This window comes from Herpailurus yagouaroundi, unplaced genomic scaffold (assembly GCF_014898765.1).
Source record: "Herpailurus yagouaroundi ecotype Mexico unplaced genomic scaffold, PumYag 185, whole genome shotgun sequence".
In the NCBI taxonomy this organism is placed as follows: Eukaryota; Metazoa; Chordata; class Mammalia; order Carnivora; family Felidae; genus Herpailurus; species Herpailurus yagouaroundi.
Window position 1 is genome coordinate 995,541 of NW_024412416.1, and position 17,967 is coordinate 1,013,507.

The 17,967-nt window shown below is 56.2% G+C and overlaps 1 protein-coding gene and 1 long non-coding RNA gene across 5 annotated transcripts in view; one reads left to right on the forward strand and one right to left on the reverse strand.

Moving 5' to 3' along the window:
* Window positions 1-916, reverse strand: part of LOC121042267 (uncharacterized) — a 2,577-nt gene extending 1,661 nt beyond the window's left edge. The window contains exon 1 of the long non-coding RNA XR_005796057.1: window positions 766-916. This is a non-coding gene — a long non-coding RNA (uncharacterized LOC121042267). The remainder of the gene's footprint in view (window positions 1-765) is intronic.
* ANKRD34C (ankyrin repeat domain 34C) overlaps window positions 1-11,775 on the forward strand; it is a 25,401-nt gene extending 13,626 nt beyond the window's left edge. Inside the window, exons 2-4 of one of the 4 annotated variants that reach the window (XM_040493449.1) lie at window positions 80-341; window positions 7,810-8,016; window positions 8,327-11,775. In XM_040493449.1, the coding sequence (XP_040349383.1) occupies window positions 8,369-9,952 (1,584 nt within the window). In that variant the 5' untranslated portion in view covers window positions 80-341; window positions 7,810-8,016; window positions 8,327-8,368 and the 3' untranslated portion in view covers window positions 9,953-11,775. Of the gene's footprint in view, window positions 1-6; window positions 342-7,039; window positions 7,166-7,809; window positions 8,017-8,326 lie in introns of those variants that run through there. The other 3 variants (XM_040493448.1, XM_040493452.1, XM_040493453.1) reach the window with 3 other exon arrangements.
* The last annotated feature ends 6,192 nt before the right edge of the window (window positions 11,776-17,967 follow it).

The following is a 17,967-nucleotide window of genomic DNA, read 5'->3' on the forward strand; positions in this document are numbered from 1 at the left end:
GGCCGGGCTGCGCAGGAGACCTGCAAACCGGAGCTGGGCGAGACCGTCGTCTTCCACGCCTCCTTCTTTCTCTTTAAAGAAACTGCCGAGTTCTCGCTTGAACTGGGAGAAGCGAGGGGTGACGCAGAGGCTTTACTGACGAACCTTGAAGTTCCGGGCAAGTCATTCTACAGGACCCGCGAGGCCCGGCGTGAACCCAGCGCCCCGCGCGGGTCAGCCCGGCAGCGCCCTTCGGTAAGCGGCCCGAAGCCAAGCCGAGGGCCCCTGACTTTGCTTCTGGAGCAATGACACTACCGGTGGCGTGCACTCAGGTGGCCTCGTTTGGTGAGCACCCCCAGCAGGTAAGCGCACCCGCAGGGGTCTCCGGTGGCTCACTGTGTGAGAGGGATCTTGCGCTCCCCAAAAGTCAGCCCACGCTGTTGAGCCGCAGGCAGGAGTGGGAGGCTGGAGGGGGGAAGTCTGGTTTTATCACAGGAAACTGTGGGAGAAGGGTGTGGAACACGGGTTTACATTTTTCATTTTTGCATTGACGCGTGGGGGTGAGGTGCGCAGGGGCCTGGATTTTTGTAGGAGATGGTTGCGGAGCGGGGCTGGGTGATAGGCGTCTGGATTTCTGCAGACACTGAAGGGGGAGCAAAGCTTACATGTTTGCAGAAACCTCTGAGGATCGACAGGGTGGTGAGAGGTTGTGATCCCGAGAATGCTCCAGAAATTGTGAAGAGTTTGAAGGTGAGCATTTCAGAGCAGGGATGGAGACGCACTTACCGCGCAGGGCCTTCTGGAAGCTGCGCGCAGAGCCGGCGGCGTGGAGCGCGCCCCGCCGGCGTCCAGCACCTCGGACAGCGCCGGGCAGCGCGCAGAGCCCGGGCCGTCGCCCCCACCCTGGGCGGGGGCGGGGGGGGGGGGAACGCTAACGCGGAGCTCTGCGTCGGATCCGCCTCTAACTGCTTCCCGTGGCTGCAGAAGGAAGAGGCGGGGTATAAAATATCCCCAAGCTGCCGCGAATGCTATGGCCGAGCGCGGCGGCCTCCTGGATTTTGAAAGGCGCACCCAAACTCCTTCAAGATCTAACATTATGGAGCGCTCGCCTGGGCCAAGGCCCTGTGCTAAGCGCCCCACCTGCGTTCTGCGGTTGTTACGCGCGCCGCGAGCTTGTGTGCTATTATCCGTGTGCTGCGGATCAAAAATGGGAGCAGAGGAGGCCAAGTAAACCCGTCCGAGTCTACACGACCGCTTGGTGGTGTGGCTGCACCTGTACACCGCACGCCAGGTGGCGGTAGTGGGGAGGTGTGCCAGAGCCGGCAGAATGTCCTCCGCGAAAGCGCCTAACTTGGGTTCAGAGGAACCAAGAGTTCGAAGCCAAGCTACAGCTTACAAACATACACGCTTGGGCAAGATCGCACAACCTGTCTGCGCGGCAGGCTCTGTATCTGTAAGGTTAAGATCATAATGCTTCCCTTGCAGACGTGTGGGGGGGTCAAAGAGATCTGTATGTGGGAAAACTCAGCAAACAGCCCATCGCGGTTGGGGGGCGGAGGACAGAAATGGGGAGCAGGTGGTTGGAAGAGGGAGAGGTTGGGTGATGAATGGCAGAGGCCCTGGGGTGCGGGCTGAGTACCCCAGCCAGATCAGGGCTCAGAGGTAGGATCCTGGACGAGTTTAATGCAACATGATAATCCTTTAAATATTTATAGGACTTTGAAGAGTGTTTCCCTATTGCCTATATTTGACCCTTATAACAATCTTGGAAGGCAGAGACGGAGTTCTGTGCATTGGGCAAAATGCTGCTGGCCAGCAATTAATTTCACAGCCACCTTGTAGCAGGGCTGAGCTTAGAACCCGGGTGGCCTGCTTCTCTGCCATGGCCCCACCACGACCGTGCACCCTCAGAAGCTTGGATTACGGGGCAATCGTGGACCTGAAGTGCATCTAGAGAAACGCTGTCCGTGCCAGCTGGAGCCAGGTGATCAACCGAAAACATGTTCAACCATTATCTTTTATTTTGTTCCACAAAGAATTTCAAGTGATGTTTTATAAAGATACACAGGAGGTCAGGTGGACACGTATCAGAAGTAGCTGAGATTCATTAGGATATAATTGTGTGCAAACTTACGTGTGCAGACGTGGTCACAGCGGGATGCTGATCTCACTGAAACTGCCGTGAATACAGCACATCCTTCAACTGGAAAAAAAAAAAAAAACACAAACACAAATTGAGAAGGTAGGGGAGAGACAAGATTAAGGCCACAGCCAGAAAGAAGATGAACACAAAGCATGAATGTTGTAAAGTCCTAGAAACCCTGGGCCTCTAAGTACGGTCATGTGTGTCCCCAGTTCTTTCCTTGGGAACAGGAGGTGCTCTGCAGACGTTTGCAGGTGCCGGTGGACCCTCCTCTTTTGCCTCCCTTTCCCACGGGGGTCAAATACAGGTAGACTTGGAACCAAATGCAGTGCCTCAATCCTCCGATTTACCACGGTGCCAAACACGGCAAGGTCAGCTGGAAATCCGATGCCAAGGTGACTCGAGGAGGAGGAGACAAAACATGGTGGTTTATCTGCACTGAAATAATTGAGTCACTTTTTTTTTTAGATATGAACTTAAAAATTTTTTTTTCAACATTTATTTATTTTTGAGAGACAGAGAGAGAAAGAGAGAGGGCGAGCACCAGTGGAGAAGAGGCAGAGAGGGAGACAGAATCCGAAGCAAGCTCCAAGCTCCGAGCTGTCAGCACAGAGCCCGACGCGGGGCTCGAACCCACGAACCGTGAGATCGTGACCTGAGCCGACGTCGGACGCTGAAGCCACTGAGCACCACCCCCCTCCGGCCGCCCCGTTGGTTACCTTTTTATAATGGCTTGCGGAAGCACACCCTGCTTTAAAGCTTACACAAAGGGCTTCTCCATCTGGTAGCTCATCAGAGAGTCCTAACAAACCTGTAGAGGTAAGAAGCTAGGAGGTGATGGGGACAACACAGACACAGCATCATGACTTGTGTCGCAAGCAGTTTACTTTTACACCCAGTGTCATAGACCCACATACCTACAAAGACCAGGAAAGTAGCCTGAATGTATGAATTGGGTCAGTTGTAAGGCTACAGAGAGTGGCAGGGCCTTTGCCAAACTGAACAATGAATGATCCATTTTAAAATATTCAAACTGAAACAAAACTAAAACACTATGCCGGTCAAGCCAGACGTACCTGCCCCTGTGGGCTGCACTTGGTCCCTGGCCCTACTAGGCAGCCTTGGTCTACACTGCTCAGGCAAAAGATGTGGGGCAGCACGGGAGTGAGAGAGCTTGGGTTCAGCAAGATAAAGGACTCGATCTGTCCTGAAATTCCCCATTTCTAAACTGGGAACGACTGGACAACACGGCCCCTTGCAGCCTCGGAAACCTTAGACTTTCATAATTCTGTGGACGGTAAAATAGCCCCAGGGCTTCAGGACGAACATGGTAATCACTTCCACCCACCCGCCCCTTCCATCAGAGAAAGCATCGTTTTATTTTTTTCTGGCATTGGTGATATTTTAGTCTTCGGTGTGTCTCTTCCAGTCCCTGTGCCTTTGGGAGGTGTGCCCACCCCATGACGGTGGGGTTGAGACAGAAAACAGCCGTGAGGAGTGACCGGGAGAAGGGGCGGGCTGGGTGGGGGACAAGAGGAGAGGAACCAGGCACATTCTGCTCATTTCTCCGTTAACTCTTCTTCTGAAACACAGGGAAGAAAAACACCCCCTTGGGGGCTGCTAATTTTAAAACATGGTGCCCAGGGCAGTCAAAGTGCACGGGGTTTCAAAATTCTGGGGACACGTCAGCCCCTTTGGGTCAGAATTGCTTCCTTCTCTCCGACAGGCTGGGAAGCCCTGAAAGGCACGTGGTCTTTCGTGCATTAGGTGTTCCTGACGTTTGTCTGTGATGCACACACAGCAGGAGGTAAATGCCCAAATGCAAGTGACTTAGCTCTTGGCTGATGCCCTCATCCGATCAGTCACTACTGAATACATCTCCGGCTTCATGCTTCCTTAGTGTCCTGGCACTGCCGCTTCTGACCGTCTTCATCTCTCAGGGGCTCCCAGGTGACCTCCGGCCTCCCGCCGGACCTTCCAAGCCTGAATTCCACACACTTATTTGTTCTTAATGCCTGGCACGTGTATTGACCCTCAACATTTATATGGTGGCGAATGAATGAGTGGATGGATGGATGGGTGGGCAGGTAATCCAGTGTGTCAGTCAAGGCTTACTCTGTTATAAATAATAGAAATTAGTGCACGTGTCATAAGCAGACACGAGCTAGTTCATCAACGCTTTATGGGGTTAGGAGACGCGGGGGGCGGGGGGAGGAGTGAAGGAATGACAATTCCTGCTCTGGAACCCGCCAAGAGCAGGCTCTGGTAGAAGACCAGGAAAAGACTTTGCCTGGTACCTACCTGCCGCCGCCACACGCTCTCGGTCCACATACACTCTGCAGAGGGTGAACGCGCCCACGCTTCTGTGCTGAGTGGCTTCGCCACCTGGAGGCCTCCGGGGAGACCGAGTCCCCAGTCAGCCGAGCGCAGGTGTGGGCCTGGGCCCCCCCTGGCCTGATGCAGTGGGGAGGGGGCACGCCTAGAGGAGGCCACCGGGGCCAGGAGGCGAGGCGGTGGCCGAAGCCCTGAGGCGGGGAGTGGGCCCCGGGCAGAGAGTGGGTCTCGAGGCCTCGCCAGGCGGCGCGCGGCAGGCGGCAGGAGAGCGAAGGGTCTGGTCCTGTCCTCACACAAGTGTTTGTTTCCTGGCATGTGTGTCACATAAGGAACTTCCGTTGGGAGGCCACGGTGAAGGCTGGCCAGAGGCTATACGAGGAGCAGCTCCCCGAGCACAGAGAAGGTCATTCCTGTAGATGGGCTGGGAGCATCCAGAACGCCTGGGCTCCACCCTGTTCTCTCCTCAGCAGCGGGGGTTAGGGACGAGGCCGAGCTCCGGGCAGGAGGTGGCCCCTGACCGCAAACGAAGGGAGACAGGCATCAGCTAGATGTCCCGTGCTGTCCCCTCCCTCCCCACCCCCGACCTTGAGGGATGTGGCCGGCCCCCCATGCGACACGGAGACAGGACCCGATTGTCCACCCACATGACCTTCCCCTTTTCTCTTCCTCATCCTCTTTCCAACTACCCCGAAGCCGACGAGGGAGAGAAGACCGTGTTCCTGCCTCGGGGGCTCGGGGGGGGGGGGCAGGCTCTGGGAGGGGGCTGGCCCAGGAGATTAATACACCAGGGCTCAGCACAGAAGGTGGCGAAGTATCAAGGAATCCAGGAGATGCGGTTATCAACCGTGTGTGTGTGAGTGTGTGTATGTCTGTGTGTGGGGGGGTCTGTGAGTGTGAGTCTGTGAGAAAGAGTACCTAGTGTTGTATAGCGTCCCAGTGTATGAATACGGCACAATTTCTTTATTTTCTTCATTGCAGGATGTCTCGCTTTTGCTTTTTGTGAATAGTGCTGTCGGGAACGCTTTTGTACCTGGTTCGCTGCACAGATTTATCGGTAATTATTGATATGAACGAACCTTCCCCAAACGAGTGGCTTAGAACCAGAACCACTTGTTTGTGCGTGTTTCTGCAGTTTGGACCAGGCTCTGGGCACGTCTGCTGCCTCGCCCGGGGTCCTGCCTGCACTTGTAACTACCGGGGGTCCGGGGCGACCTCGCCCGAACGGTCGCGGTCAGCTGGGGCTCCCTGTGTCCTCCCCGGCAGGACAGCCCATGTGTCTTTATGAGGCAGCGGGGCTCCAGGAGAGCAAACTGGAAGCTGGGAGGCCCACGGAGGCCCTGCCTCGAAAGTCACAGTCACTCCTGCCGCATCTTGTGGGTCACACGCTGACCCCTCCTCTTGATGGGCGGGGGGGGCACTGGCCCCTGGCGCGCGGTGTGCACGCTGGGAAGGCAGGACTTTGGCCGTGTTTTCCGGGCTCCCACAGACAGAACCCAGGTGCGGAATTACCCGCTGGAGCGCTGGACGCGTCCTCCCACCCACTGGGTTCCGTTGCTTCCCGTCCCTCCCCGGGCATTGCCAGGCTGGCTAATTTTAGCCATGCTAATTTGGACACTGTGCCTCCTGGTATCTCACTGGGCTTTGATTTGGTTTCGTTTGACCACCCACGAGGCCGAACACCTGTTTGTGTGCTTACTGGCCATTCGTCGTTGGGGAAGGACCGTGATCTGTGGGAGGTGTTCATACAGCCTGGAGCTGAGCTGGTTGTAACTCTACTCGGTTCTCTTCCACCTTGAGTGGTTTTCCTCTTGATTAGAAAGGAAGGAACATTTGAGCCCAGGTTTGCAGGGTGGTGAATAATTAAACAGAGCGGGGTCTCTGTTAGACCTCGCAGTTAGAAAGCGGCTCAGGGGGACAGCGAGCGGGGCGTCTGAGAGCCAGACGGACAGTGCGTGTGGGGCACACAGCTCTGGGTGGACGGATAGATGGACCGCACGTGTGGGGAGCAGGGAAGCCCTGGGTGGACAGATGGACAGACAGTGTGTGGGCGCGGGAGCCCTGGGTGGACAGACTGACAGACGGCGCGTGGGTACGGGAGCCCTGGGTGGACAGATGGACAGACAGTGCGTGCAGGCGTGGGAGCCCTGGGTGGACAGACGGACGGATGGTGTGTGCAGGAGTCCTGGTGGCCCTGGGGGCGATGCGCCAGCACAAGAAGGGCCCTCGCTGAGCGGAGACCTCGCACCCTCACTGCACGTTCCCGCTCCGTTATGTAGCGCCCGGAAATCCTGCTGCAAACGTCCAGAGCCGCACACAGACCTCGACACCCTGACCCCGTGTGCGCAGCGCCAGTGCCGAGCAGGGATGGTGGGGCCTAAGGGAAAGGCCAGCGCCCGTGTGTGCGCACACACACACCACGTGCACACGCCCTACACAGACACATGTACGTGCTCACACTTACGTGCACACCCCACACGTAAATGCGCACACCCGTGTGCACACCCGCACACACACAGACCCGCAGGAGGCTGAAGACGGAAGCACGGGGGGACAGAGACTCGTGGTCACGTTGCTGCAGAAGATCTCGCGGGAACACCCACAACAGCAACGACGTCACACCGAGACACGGCGGTTGGAGGCAGAGAGACGAGCTGGGCCGTCCGCCGTCGTGGCTTCGGAAGAGAGCGACGTCGAGGCGTGCGTACGCGTGTGCGTGTCCGGGAGAGTGCGGTTTGGGCCTTCTAAGCAAACGGCACGTGTCTGTGAGCGTATGAAAGGCTTATGAGGGGTGTGAATCCCTCTCTCACGTTCGGCCAAGCCAGGCTCTGACTTCCAGGCCGGTGGACGTTGTGAACCGCTGGCCGCCGCTCGCGGCAGTGGCGTCGGGAAGCCGTGGTGCCCACCGGGCGACGAGAAACCCTGGGAACCGCGGCCCCTCCTCGGCAGGAGGGACGGGAGCCCGCGTGGAGGGGCTGTGCCGGCAGACGCCTGGGCCAGGGAGGGGGCCCGCCTGTCCGAATTCGGTGAGGGCTCTCCGGCAACACCCGGCCCGGAGGCTCCGGGTGCGGGAACCGGGCGGCGGCCGCGGGGAGGACGAAAGCGGAAAAGCCTTCGGTGGCCGCAGACTCACCCCGGCGGAGGAAGCTGCCGCCTGAGCTTTGTGCCCTGTGACGCCCGCGAGCAACGTGCGGTCCCGTCCGCCCTCCGCCTCGCACCTGCCCACGGGAAGGCCGTGCTTTGGCGTTCTTCTGGAAGACTAAGGGGAGGAGGGGAGGGCTGTGACATCAGGGCTGCCGCGAGGTTGAGTTTGCTTTGCGATGATTCTCTCTCTGCTTCCTCCCCGATCGCGATAGTAACCCGTGTTTCTGGTGGATTCCCTCCCGGCCTTTCGGATGCCCGCCTGGGAGAACAGTGCATCCGCTATCTACGAGGTGACCCATGGGGTGTGAATCGCTGCCCGATGTCGGCGCTGCGGCAGTGACCCGGGGGGACACACGCCTTCCCTCGTGGGACGCAGGTGCCCGTGGGCATGGAGCGGAGTTTCCTAAGCGGCATTTGAGGTGAGTGTGGGGCGGGCAGCCCCCGCGTGTGCGATCGCTTGCCAGGTTTATGTCAGCTGCTGTCCTGTGTGGATGTTTTCTGTCCGCTCTCCCGTAACCCCCAGCGTGGCTTCACCAGGCGGCCTTCCCCGTCCCTCCCACCACGTCACAGATGAAGAGACGGACGCAGATGAGCTGGACGATGCGGCCGAGGTGGACTCACCTGGGATCGGGCAGGGACAGGACCGCCTCCAGCCCTGTGACAGCCGCACCATCAGCACCCGGGCGCCTCCAGAAGGCACGCCATGCTTCTCTCTTCTTCCCTCGCTAGGTCTGGTCGCCGCGGCGGCTCGGAGGCGCGGAGGCCAGCGCGATGGAGGAGGACACTGAACTGAGAACCGACGGAAACTCACTCTTAAAGGCTGTGTGGCTGGGGAGGCTCAGGCTGACCAGACTCCTCCTGGAAGGGGGCGCTTACATCAACGAGAGCAATGACAAAGGCGAGACGGCTCTCATGGTGGCCTGCATCACCAAGCACGTGGACCAGCAGAGCATCAGCAAGTCCAAGATGGTCAAGTACCTGCTGGACAACAGGGCGGACCCCAATATCCAGGACAAGTCTGGCAAGACGGCCCTCATCCACGCCTGCATCAGGAGGGCCGGAGGAGAGGTGGTCTCCCTGCTCCTGGAGAACGGCGCGGACCCCAGCCTCGAGGACCGCACGGGGGCTTCGGCTCTGGTTTACGCGATACACGCGGATGACAAAGACGCCCTGAGACATCTCCTCGACGCCTGCAAAGCCAAAGGGAAGGAGGTGATTATCATCACGACAGATAAATCATCAGCGGGCGCCCAAACCGCCAAACAGTACCTTAACGTCCCTCCGTCACCCAAAGTGGAAGACAGACAGTCACCTCCACTGTGCGCGTCTCCCTCGGACGTCGAACTGAAGGCTCCGGGCCTGGGCGCTCCGCCCAGCGAGCGGGAGGACGACTTCTTCAGCGTCCAAACGGGGCATCCGAGTGGTTGCCACACCGCCAAGGCTCTCAACGAGCCTGGGTCACCCACCAGGAAGGTTGGGAACCTCAAGAGAGCCCGCCTGCCCCAGCTGAAGAGGCTCCAGTCCGAACCCTGGGGCCTGATTGCGCCGTCCGTGCTGGCTGCTAACATGCGTCAGGACGACGCCCACGGCGCGGGCACAGACAGTGAGGTCATCAAGAGCATTAGCGACGTGTCCTTCCCCAAAAGGGGGCCGCTCTCCAGAGCCAGCAGTATCGACGGCAAAGACCCCACCCTGTTCCCCACGTTCACAGAGCAGATTCTGAAGATCCCAGCCTCGCCGGCACCCGCATCCTGGAAGGCCGCCTACAACGACAAGGGCCAGGCGTCCCACCCTCGTGTGGCCAGAAGAGGGACTCTCCCTGTGGAGCAGGAGAAGGCTGGAGTCAGTCCATCAGTGTCCCGCAAGCGGCTGGAAAATGACCCGTACGATTTCGATCTGCAGTCAGGGGCTGACCAGCTCAATCCCGTCTCCCTGGAGTCGGGCAAAGGGCCCCTCGAGAGGAAGAGGCTGAACGGCTCCCACGTGGCTCTCTTCCATGGCTCCCGCGAGTCCCTGGACGCGGTGCCCAGCACCTCCCCCAGCTCGGCGCGCCCCAGGCCACCGCCTCTTCTGGAAAGGCGAGGTTCTGGGACTCTGCTGCTGGACCGCATCTCGCACGCCAGGCCCGGATTCCTACCGCCTTTAAACGTAAATCTGAACCCACCCATCCCAGATATCAGGCCCGGCGGCAAACCTTCTTCTCCACTTGCCAGCGGCCTAAAATCCATGCTGCCCGTGGCTCCCAGCTCACCGAAGAGAGCTGACCCGAGGAGTCAAAAGAAACTACTCCGGAGGCACTCCATGCAGGTCGAGCATGTGAAACAGCTGTCTGGCTTTGAGGAGATCATGGCCTAGACACTTCCAGAGGGTCTCCACGTACCTGACGACAGGCACGATAATCCGGACCAACACAGCCGTGTGGGCCCTCTTCCTCCCGCCCGTCCCCCCGTGCTGCTGTGCGGCCCGCCTCACAGGGTAGGGAACAGGGCCCCGCTTCCCTTCTGAAATGATCGTGGGTTGTTACGGGTTTGCTTGAAAAGGGCTCAGGGTAATTGGGTTCTGGGGGTGAGGTTACCGAAAATAAATGTCTCCGAAGCAAGAAAACCTTTGGGGTTTGAGAGTAACGCAGCTGGTACGGTGATCTAGGCCCCTGACATCAGTTCCTTTCCACCAGACAAACTAGAATTTAGATCCCAGGATGGCAGTGAAAGCATGCCCTTAGTACTAAATCTATAAAGTGCCTACAAAGGAAATGAGGCTTTAGAATTTGTCATGTGTGCAAAAGCTCGAAACTGGCCCCCGAGATCTGGCAAGCTGCATGTTATGTGTCAGCCCAAGGTGGAGAAGGGGGGACAGAGCCCCCATCAGAAGCATCAGAAGGCGGGGAAGGGGGGGAGGCCCCCCCCCCATCACGGGGGCTCTGGCTGCCTGTCACCGGGTCATGGGGCAGTGTCCTGCTCGGCACGGTCACGGTCTTCCCAGACCCCCGTATCACACTGTGCTCACGTGCTCATCTGGATGTGCTATGAGTCCCCAGATACAACTACATGTCCCCCAGATTCCGATGTGCCGTCGTCATCGGTGCGTCGGACGTGAAATCGGCCTCATCCGCCTGCCCTGACACGAGCCGTGCCAAAATCTTGGGAAAACACAGCCAGGGTCTGGTAATTAATTTGGAGGTCACTGTGATACGGTTTCCAGAATAGACCTGTCTCTTGCCTGTTCTTCTGAAAAGTCGGTGACACCCCCCCCCCCACCCACCCAAAGTCAGAACAATACGTAGCGCTGGGCCGCGCACACGTGGAAAGCGCAAGTGCACGGTTCTCAGGCCGGAGAGAGTGGCGGGGAGTGGATCGGGTGTTGTAGCCCGAAAACTTCCGGGGGTGCAGACTGGCGTCTCCCCTGCTCTTGTCCAGGTAACTCCAGAGAAATCCGGTTTCTGCGAATTATCTGAAGGGTCCACACGGCGGGAGGTTTGTAGAGATAACCCGGGTGACGCTTTCCAGCCGTTGCACAAACCCAGGAAGGGAAGCAGAGACTTAGCACGCTCGGTGTGACGGGGCCACGGTTCAGATGACGGGCCTGGTCGTTTTCCTGTTCATTTTTCCCTCCTGCTGCTCAGATTCGTGTGCTCTGCGGTTGGAAGAATGTGGTCCCTGGGGGTCGCCTCCCGCGGAGGAAGGAGTAGAGGCTCTGAGGTCTGGGTTTGCAACTCTGTTCCGGAAATTTCCCAGCTTGGGGACTTCGGCTTTTCTAAGCCTCCACTCGGTTGTCTGCAAAACGGGCTGGCAGTGCTTCACCTGGAAAGGGCGTGGGGGCCGGTGCCAGAACGTGCCTGTCCCGCACCCGGGGTGAGGAGGGGCCGCCCAGTCTCCCGCACATCTCCAGGCCTCTGAGGCTTCAGAATCTACAAGTTATACATAATATCCCACACAGAACGCAGTAAAGTCCAGCTGAAAAGTCCAAGTGTCTCCTTGAGCTCCTCCGTGGTTCCGTAGTCCTGAGCCCCAAGTACACTCGTAAAGTCAATTCTGCCACATCCGCTTCTCATACGATAGCATCTCTGTGACGACACTTGCTAGACCCTTACCGGGGCATCCCGAACAAAAGTGCTGACGACGAACGATGCTCACAGATAAGCCGAGTGTTCATTTTTTGATGCTTCCTCCTGGGCGGGGGCACCACTGACACTTTACGCTGGGTCGTTCTGTGCCGTGGGGGCTGTCCTGGTCCACCCGCTAGATGCCGGAAGCATCCTCCCCCCGAAGCCGCGCGCGCGGTCTGGCTGGCTGGGCCCTGCCCCTCACTTGAAGCCGTTCCAACTGTGCTTTTGTAGGAAGACTGTGGTGGGGCTCTCAGGATTCCCGGCAAACACAAACGGAAGTGCCGGTGGCCCTGTGTTCCTTGCAGGGAGGGAAGAAAAGCCCGTAAACTCGCGCAAACCGAGGGCTTGCGGACTTGGTTTAGTGTGGACAATCCGTGTTCTTTCCAGGGCCCCTTAGTCTCGAATGGTTCCTACCAAAGGCACACGATGAGCGGCAGAGAAACAACCCTCCGAAGCATTACAGAGAGAACCGTACAACCGCTGTTGTCAGCACATCACGTACGCACACACGCACACACACACGTGTGTGCACACGCACGTGTGGCCAGTGCTCTCCAAGCGTCGTTCGTGCTGGTGAAAGCCCTGCATCTAACTGTGGGGGAGCAGCGCTGCACACGAGCATTTGTCTGAACCTTCAGCCAAGACCGGAAAGCCCAATTCATCCTGGTAGCGAGCACGGCACATCCATAGCGATGAGCTCAGGTGAAACGCGAAATGTGGTAGCTACTCAGCCGGAGCGACCTGTCCGTCCCCAGATGCCTGTGGCAGGCGCTGTCACGGCACTCCCCGCCTGCATCGGTCACTTGTGCCCCTCCCCTTGGCCTTCCTCTAGACAGTCACCGGATCGTCCCTGTCTCGTCCCTGTTTGACGATGCAGTAGCTGAATTAGGCCGTTCCAACCTAGTGTGCCCACCACAACGCTTTATCCTGGTTCGTGCATAAGTAGGCGATTTTGTCCAGGTTAACAAACCTCACAACGATGCTTCTTAAAAGCATATTTTAGATTCAAATGTGCTTCGTAGGTCGGAGATTAGCTTTCCTTTTCGGGATCCTGGCGTCACTACAGAATTTCGCTGCCATCTGTGGTTTTAACAACCCATCCACTTGAGACCTTCCGGAACGTTCATCAAAATATGGGACACGAGTCTAAAGTTTAAAGTCGGGGACTTCGGTTTAATTTCTAGACACTCCAAAGCCGGTTTTTGTTTTACTTGTTTGTTTGAATCATTGTCAATTCTCTTAGAATTTCATCCAGTGAACGGTATCCTGCAAAAACGCAGGCTGTGTCTGACCGTCTGCCTCTGTGTTGGTGCTTTGGACGTATCCCTGTTGCTTGAGCTTGTTCTCTACGGCGTTCTACTCTAGCCTCAAGCCGACGACGTGCTCAAAGACATATCAAAATCCATGTATCGGAACCGTTAGGCATTCCTAACATGTCAATAAAAAATACACTGCAATCCTTCAATAGCATTCTCTGTTTCTCTCTAGTGAAATCTCAGCGATAAATATGACCTTTTCCTTACGACGGGGTTGACGTGACTGCCCCATAACGTCTACCTTAGCAGACACCCAATATTCTACACACTCATCATTTTGAAAATTAATTTTTGCTTACACAAAAGTGTAACTGAAGTGTTGGAGTTTCGCTCTCAGTTAGAAAGGGGCAATGGATGAGGGGCGTTTCCCCTGCGAGAGCTGGGCTTCCTTCCTCTGGCCTCACTGCTCGGGCCTCCCCTGGGGCTGTCTGACACGCGCCACCTGTGGGGACTTAGCAGTCGCTGGGCTGGCCCTCCCTGGGCCCTGCTTCTAGTGTCGGCGAGTGTTACACAAGGTCCTGCTCCGGGGCAGAGCGTAAGAATCCAATGGACTAGCCCTTGTCTCTTAAAGTCCAGAGTTCTGTGATTCAAATTTCATCCACACTCCCTGACTCTCCGGACAGTTCCAACCTTACCTCTGGGACCTCCCCTAGACGGTTGAAAGAAACTGTGTCAACAAAAATACAAAAAAGGACTGGCTTCAGGATGTCCCTTCCCCACTTCTATCTTCAGGAAAAGCAGGCCCACGAGTTTCCAAATCCTTTGAGGAGAGATTGCGAGGGACCCTGTGGGGGGAGGAGAAGGGATGGGGGATAAGGCCACAGTGGCCCACCTGGAGTGGGGGGAGGCGCATTCCCAGGACTGATAAAAGGCTTGGAAGTTTGGGGTCCCTTGAGTGGACCTCGCCCCCTTCCAGAACAAAATGGTAGAGGGGAGTGGTCCATGGTGCATCCTGCGAGGCCGGGCGGGGGCCGGGTGGGGGTCAGGCTGGGCAGGGGGCATCTGAGCCACTGGCCCTGCAGGAACCCTGCAGCTCAGACAGCACATGTATCCACGTGGCCAGTGAGCCTGTGGATGACAGAGCCCAGGGACCGGAACTCCGTGCAACATTGAAGACCTACAGGAGACGGGCGCGGGGAGCTCCCCCGGGGACGACATGGGCACTCTTACCGTCTGTGTTAAGTGGGGGGGAGGGGAGCAGATCACTCTTAACTAGATTGAGAAGAGTAAAGGAGTGAGACGTTTCTCACACCCAAGGGTGTTCTAGAGCCCACGGCATGCACTGTGCAAAGGACAGAAGCGTCACCCATGGCATTTGCCCCCGGGGAGGTCGTCAGGGGTAAGCAACAGACCTCAAGGAATGAAAGGGGGTAATGCTTTACAGCTATGATGATACCAGAGCAGGTCAACGCAGGGAAAAGTGTCGGGCGCTTGTCACCGGGCATCCTCAGCTGAAGGTGGTTCTGTGATCCAATTTCCTGGACTGATTGTGGACAGGGGGTTTTGACATCACAGAGTAAAACACGTAATGCGGTTCACAGAACAGGGTGAGCGTGATGTGTCAGGACTGGGGAGGAGGAGGATGGGAGGGGGGAGAAGTGATGGGGGGACAGAAGGCAGCACACAGGCCCTGCGGGTGTGGACCAGCCCAAAGAAACAGCCCGCGGAACACGACACCCCCCCTCCCCCACCCCGGACCTCCGTTCTGGATCCTCTGCCTCATCCGGGATGACAGACCCAGAATCATAGACATCCCTGATCCAGAGCAAAAAGAATTTCTCATATGGTGAGAGGTAAGGGTCTACATTAATTTTGTAACGATCCCATTAGAATTTAAGAAGTATTTAATCCTTTCCCTGCCACGGTGGGCACTGTTGCTTGCCTAGCTGGTCTGATTCCTCCTTTCTCCTTTCTGTTCCGGCCTGATTTTGTTCACATGGCCACCCCATATCCTGGCCTCTCTTTTGACTAAAGCCACACTGCTCCCTCCCCAGCTCCCTCCAAGGGAAGTCCTGATTGGTCTGAGTTAATCACGACAAGTCCATTCTCCTCATCAGTGATTGGCTAAAGGATCCAGCCTAAGCCAATCACCACACGGCCTTCCCTTCTCACTGCCTTAGATCCAGAGAAGGAGACATGGCCTGACCGGACCAGCTGGGCTGAACGAAGGACATACATCCCCTGGTTGACAGATTTTCTCTACCTCCTACTAGATATGACCAAATAAACATGTTGTTCCAAAGCTTATTTGTTTGTTTGTTTGTTTGGTTTGACAGCCCTCTTTTGACAATGAGAGAATGGAGTCAAAGGATAAACCAACGTGCAGAGGAGGGCACAGCTGGTAGGGAGACGGACTGGGGCCTTGATCATGCTCTGCCTGCAGGCTGCATTACCTCTGAACTTCCTGTTACATGAAGTAAGATATTCTTGTATCATTTAATCTAGTTAGACCTGTGTTTTCATTCACTGGGGACAAGATGTGAATTGTTGGTTTACCCAGTGTCTGCTTGATGATTTTTTCTTTAAAGTTTATTTATTTATGTTGAAAGAGAGAGATAGGGAGAGAGAGAATCCCACGCAGGCTCTGTGCTGTCAGATGCGTGGCTCAAACCCACGAACCGAGAGATCATGACCTGAGCCAAAACCAAGAATTGGACGCTTAACCAACTGAGCCCCCCAGGCGCCCCTAGCTTAGCTATTAACAAGCTGAGTTTGGGGACCCTGGCAGCTTGTTTAGTGGCCACAGATTCCTGCCACCCAACATACTTCTCCTCTGAACGTGACTTAGGCCTCCTCCATCCAGAGATGGAGTCCATTTTTTCACCTTGAACCTGGTCTGGCCTTGAACTTGCTTCGGCAAACAGAAAGTGACAAAAGTGATCGTTGAGTGTAGTTCTTTGTGGGGGGGGCCTTGCTGTTTCTGTCCTGGCCTTCGTGGGATGCTGCCCTGAGCCTGCCGTATGAGGAAATCACGTAAGCCACAAGAGGGAGACGATGCATGCAAAACTGAGCTGCTCTAACCAGCAGCCTACGTCAGCCGGCCACCTCTTCAGTGGGACCATCTTGGACCTCCAGCCCCGAGGACCCTTGGCCGAAGGTGGCTGCGTGAATAAGCCCAAGCAAAAGCGGCTGAAGCACCACCAGCCAACCACGAAATCACGAGAAATTGTGCGTCTTTGTTGGTTTAAGCCACCGACTCACACGGCCAAGGCCGACCGAAACCAATGCTATTTAATTAAACCTCCTGAGCTTCTGTTTCTTCTTTGTCAAAGGGGGAAGAATAACACTTTTTTTTTTGTTTTGTTTTTGCATGGCCGCTCGTGCAGATTAATTAATGCAAAATACATGAAGTCTGTGAGCCGCTAACACTGCAGGCCGGCACCTTGTAGGTGCTGAATGGTAGCTGTAAAGATTGCTGTTATGCAAACTTTTTAAAATTTTTTTTCAACGTTTATTTATTTTTGGGACAGAGAGAGACAGGGCATGAACGGGGGAGGGGCAGAGAGAGAGGGAGACACAGAATCGGAAACAGGCTCCAGGCTCCGAGCCATCAGCCCAGAGCCCGACGCGGGGCTCGAACCCACGGACTGCGAGATCGTGACCTGGCTGAAGTCGGACACTTAACCGACTGCGCCACCCAGGTGCCCCATGCAAACTTTTTAAAGTTAACACTTTCTTCATCCTTAGATTTTATTCTTCAAGGTTATATCCTGTTTCCTTTGACTTCACTTTGTTTGAGCAGCCTACCTGGCAGCTTACTAGACTGGTCCCCTCCTAACTACCTCGCTGTGACTTATTCCCCTGTTTTATTCATGTCCCTCCCAAGGTAGTAACACAGATGTGCTCTGATCAGTGCCTGAGACAGTGTGACAGTTACTGCCTTCCACCCCATAGGTGCTGTGACAGTTCTGTTCCTTTATTAACCCCCAGGGGGCGAGTCAGGCCTCCTTGCTCAGTTGGTGCATTCCCACTCTTACCCTCAGCTAAGTGTTGTTGAGGCTCAGGCTTCGAATGCCCTGGCCTGAGCTACGGCCGTGTCAGGCTTCCCGCCTCTGAGCTTATGCAGGTGTTTTCTTGGAACTTAAACACAGGACTTAACATTTAACCTGGCAAAATTTCTTGTGAATCTTAGCACCGCAGCTGGCCAAGGTCATTTTAGTCTTACATCTGTCATTTGCTTCTTCTCTCGGTGCATCTAGATGAAATGATTATTTCTTACATGTTTTTTCCATATACATATATATCGATATACTAAAAAATAATGTGCCGCAGGACAGAACCAGGGAAAGAGCCTCAAGGCACACCACAACATACCTTCTCTGAGCCTGGTACAGATTCATCAAATATGACATTACCCGTTCTGATTGCTTTGACATAGCTTCGCACGTTAATTCACGGCCAGATGTGCCCCGCGGCGGTACACTTCCCTGTCGTCCACGTGGGGGTCTATACGGCGGTACAATTCTTTGCGGAAATCCGGATACACATGTGATAACGCTGTCCCGAAAAATTCTTTACTGAGTAGCCAGACCACAGTCGGTGTCTTTTCTGTTTTACCTGCTCTTAGAATATCAAAACCCTGTAGTAGTGATTATACAAGATATCTTCTTAGGCCAATGGTAATGGATAAGGCAGTAAGTCAATTTCCCCGCTTTCATGGTTTTGAGAAGGCAAAGGGAAAGAAAGAAAGAGCGTTTTATCCCAGGAGAACCTTCGCCTTGTCCTGACAAGCCCAGACATCTGAGTGGCTGAGCGCAGCCTCAGTGGCCCCAGGGTGCGGGGCTCCCGCGGAGCGCGCCCGCCTGCCCCGCCCCCAGCCCTCCCGCCGAGCCGGGCGCCGCAGGGGGAGGGGGCGTGGCCTGCCCGGCGGAGCCAGCGCGCACGCGCAGCGGGGAAGGGGCGGGCGGGCGCGCTCCGCGGGAGCCCCGCACCCTGGGGCCACTGAGGCT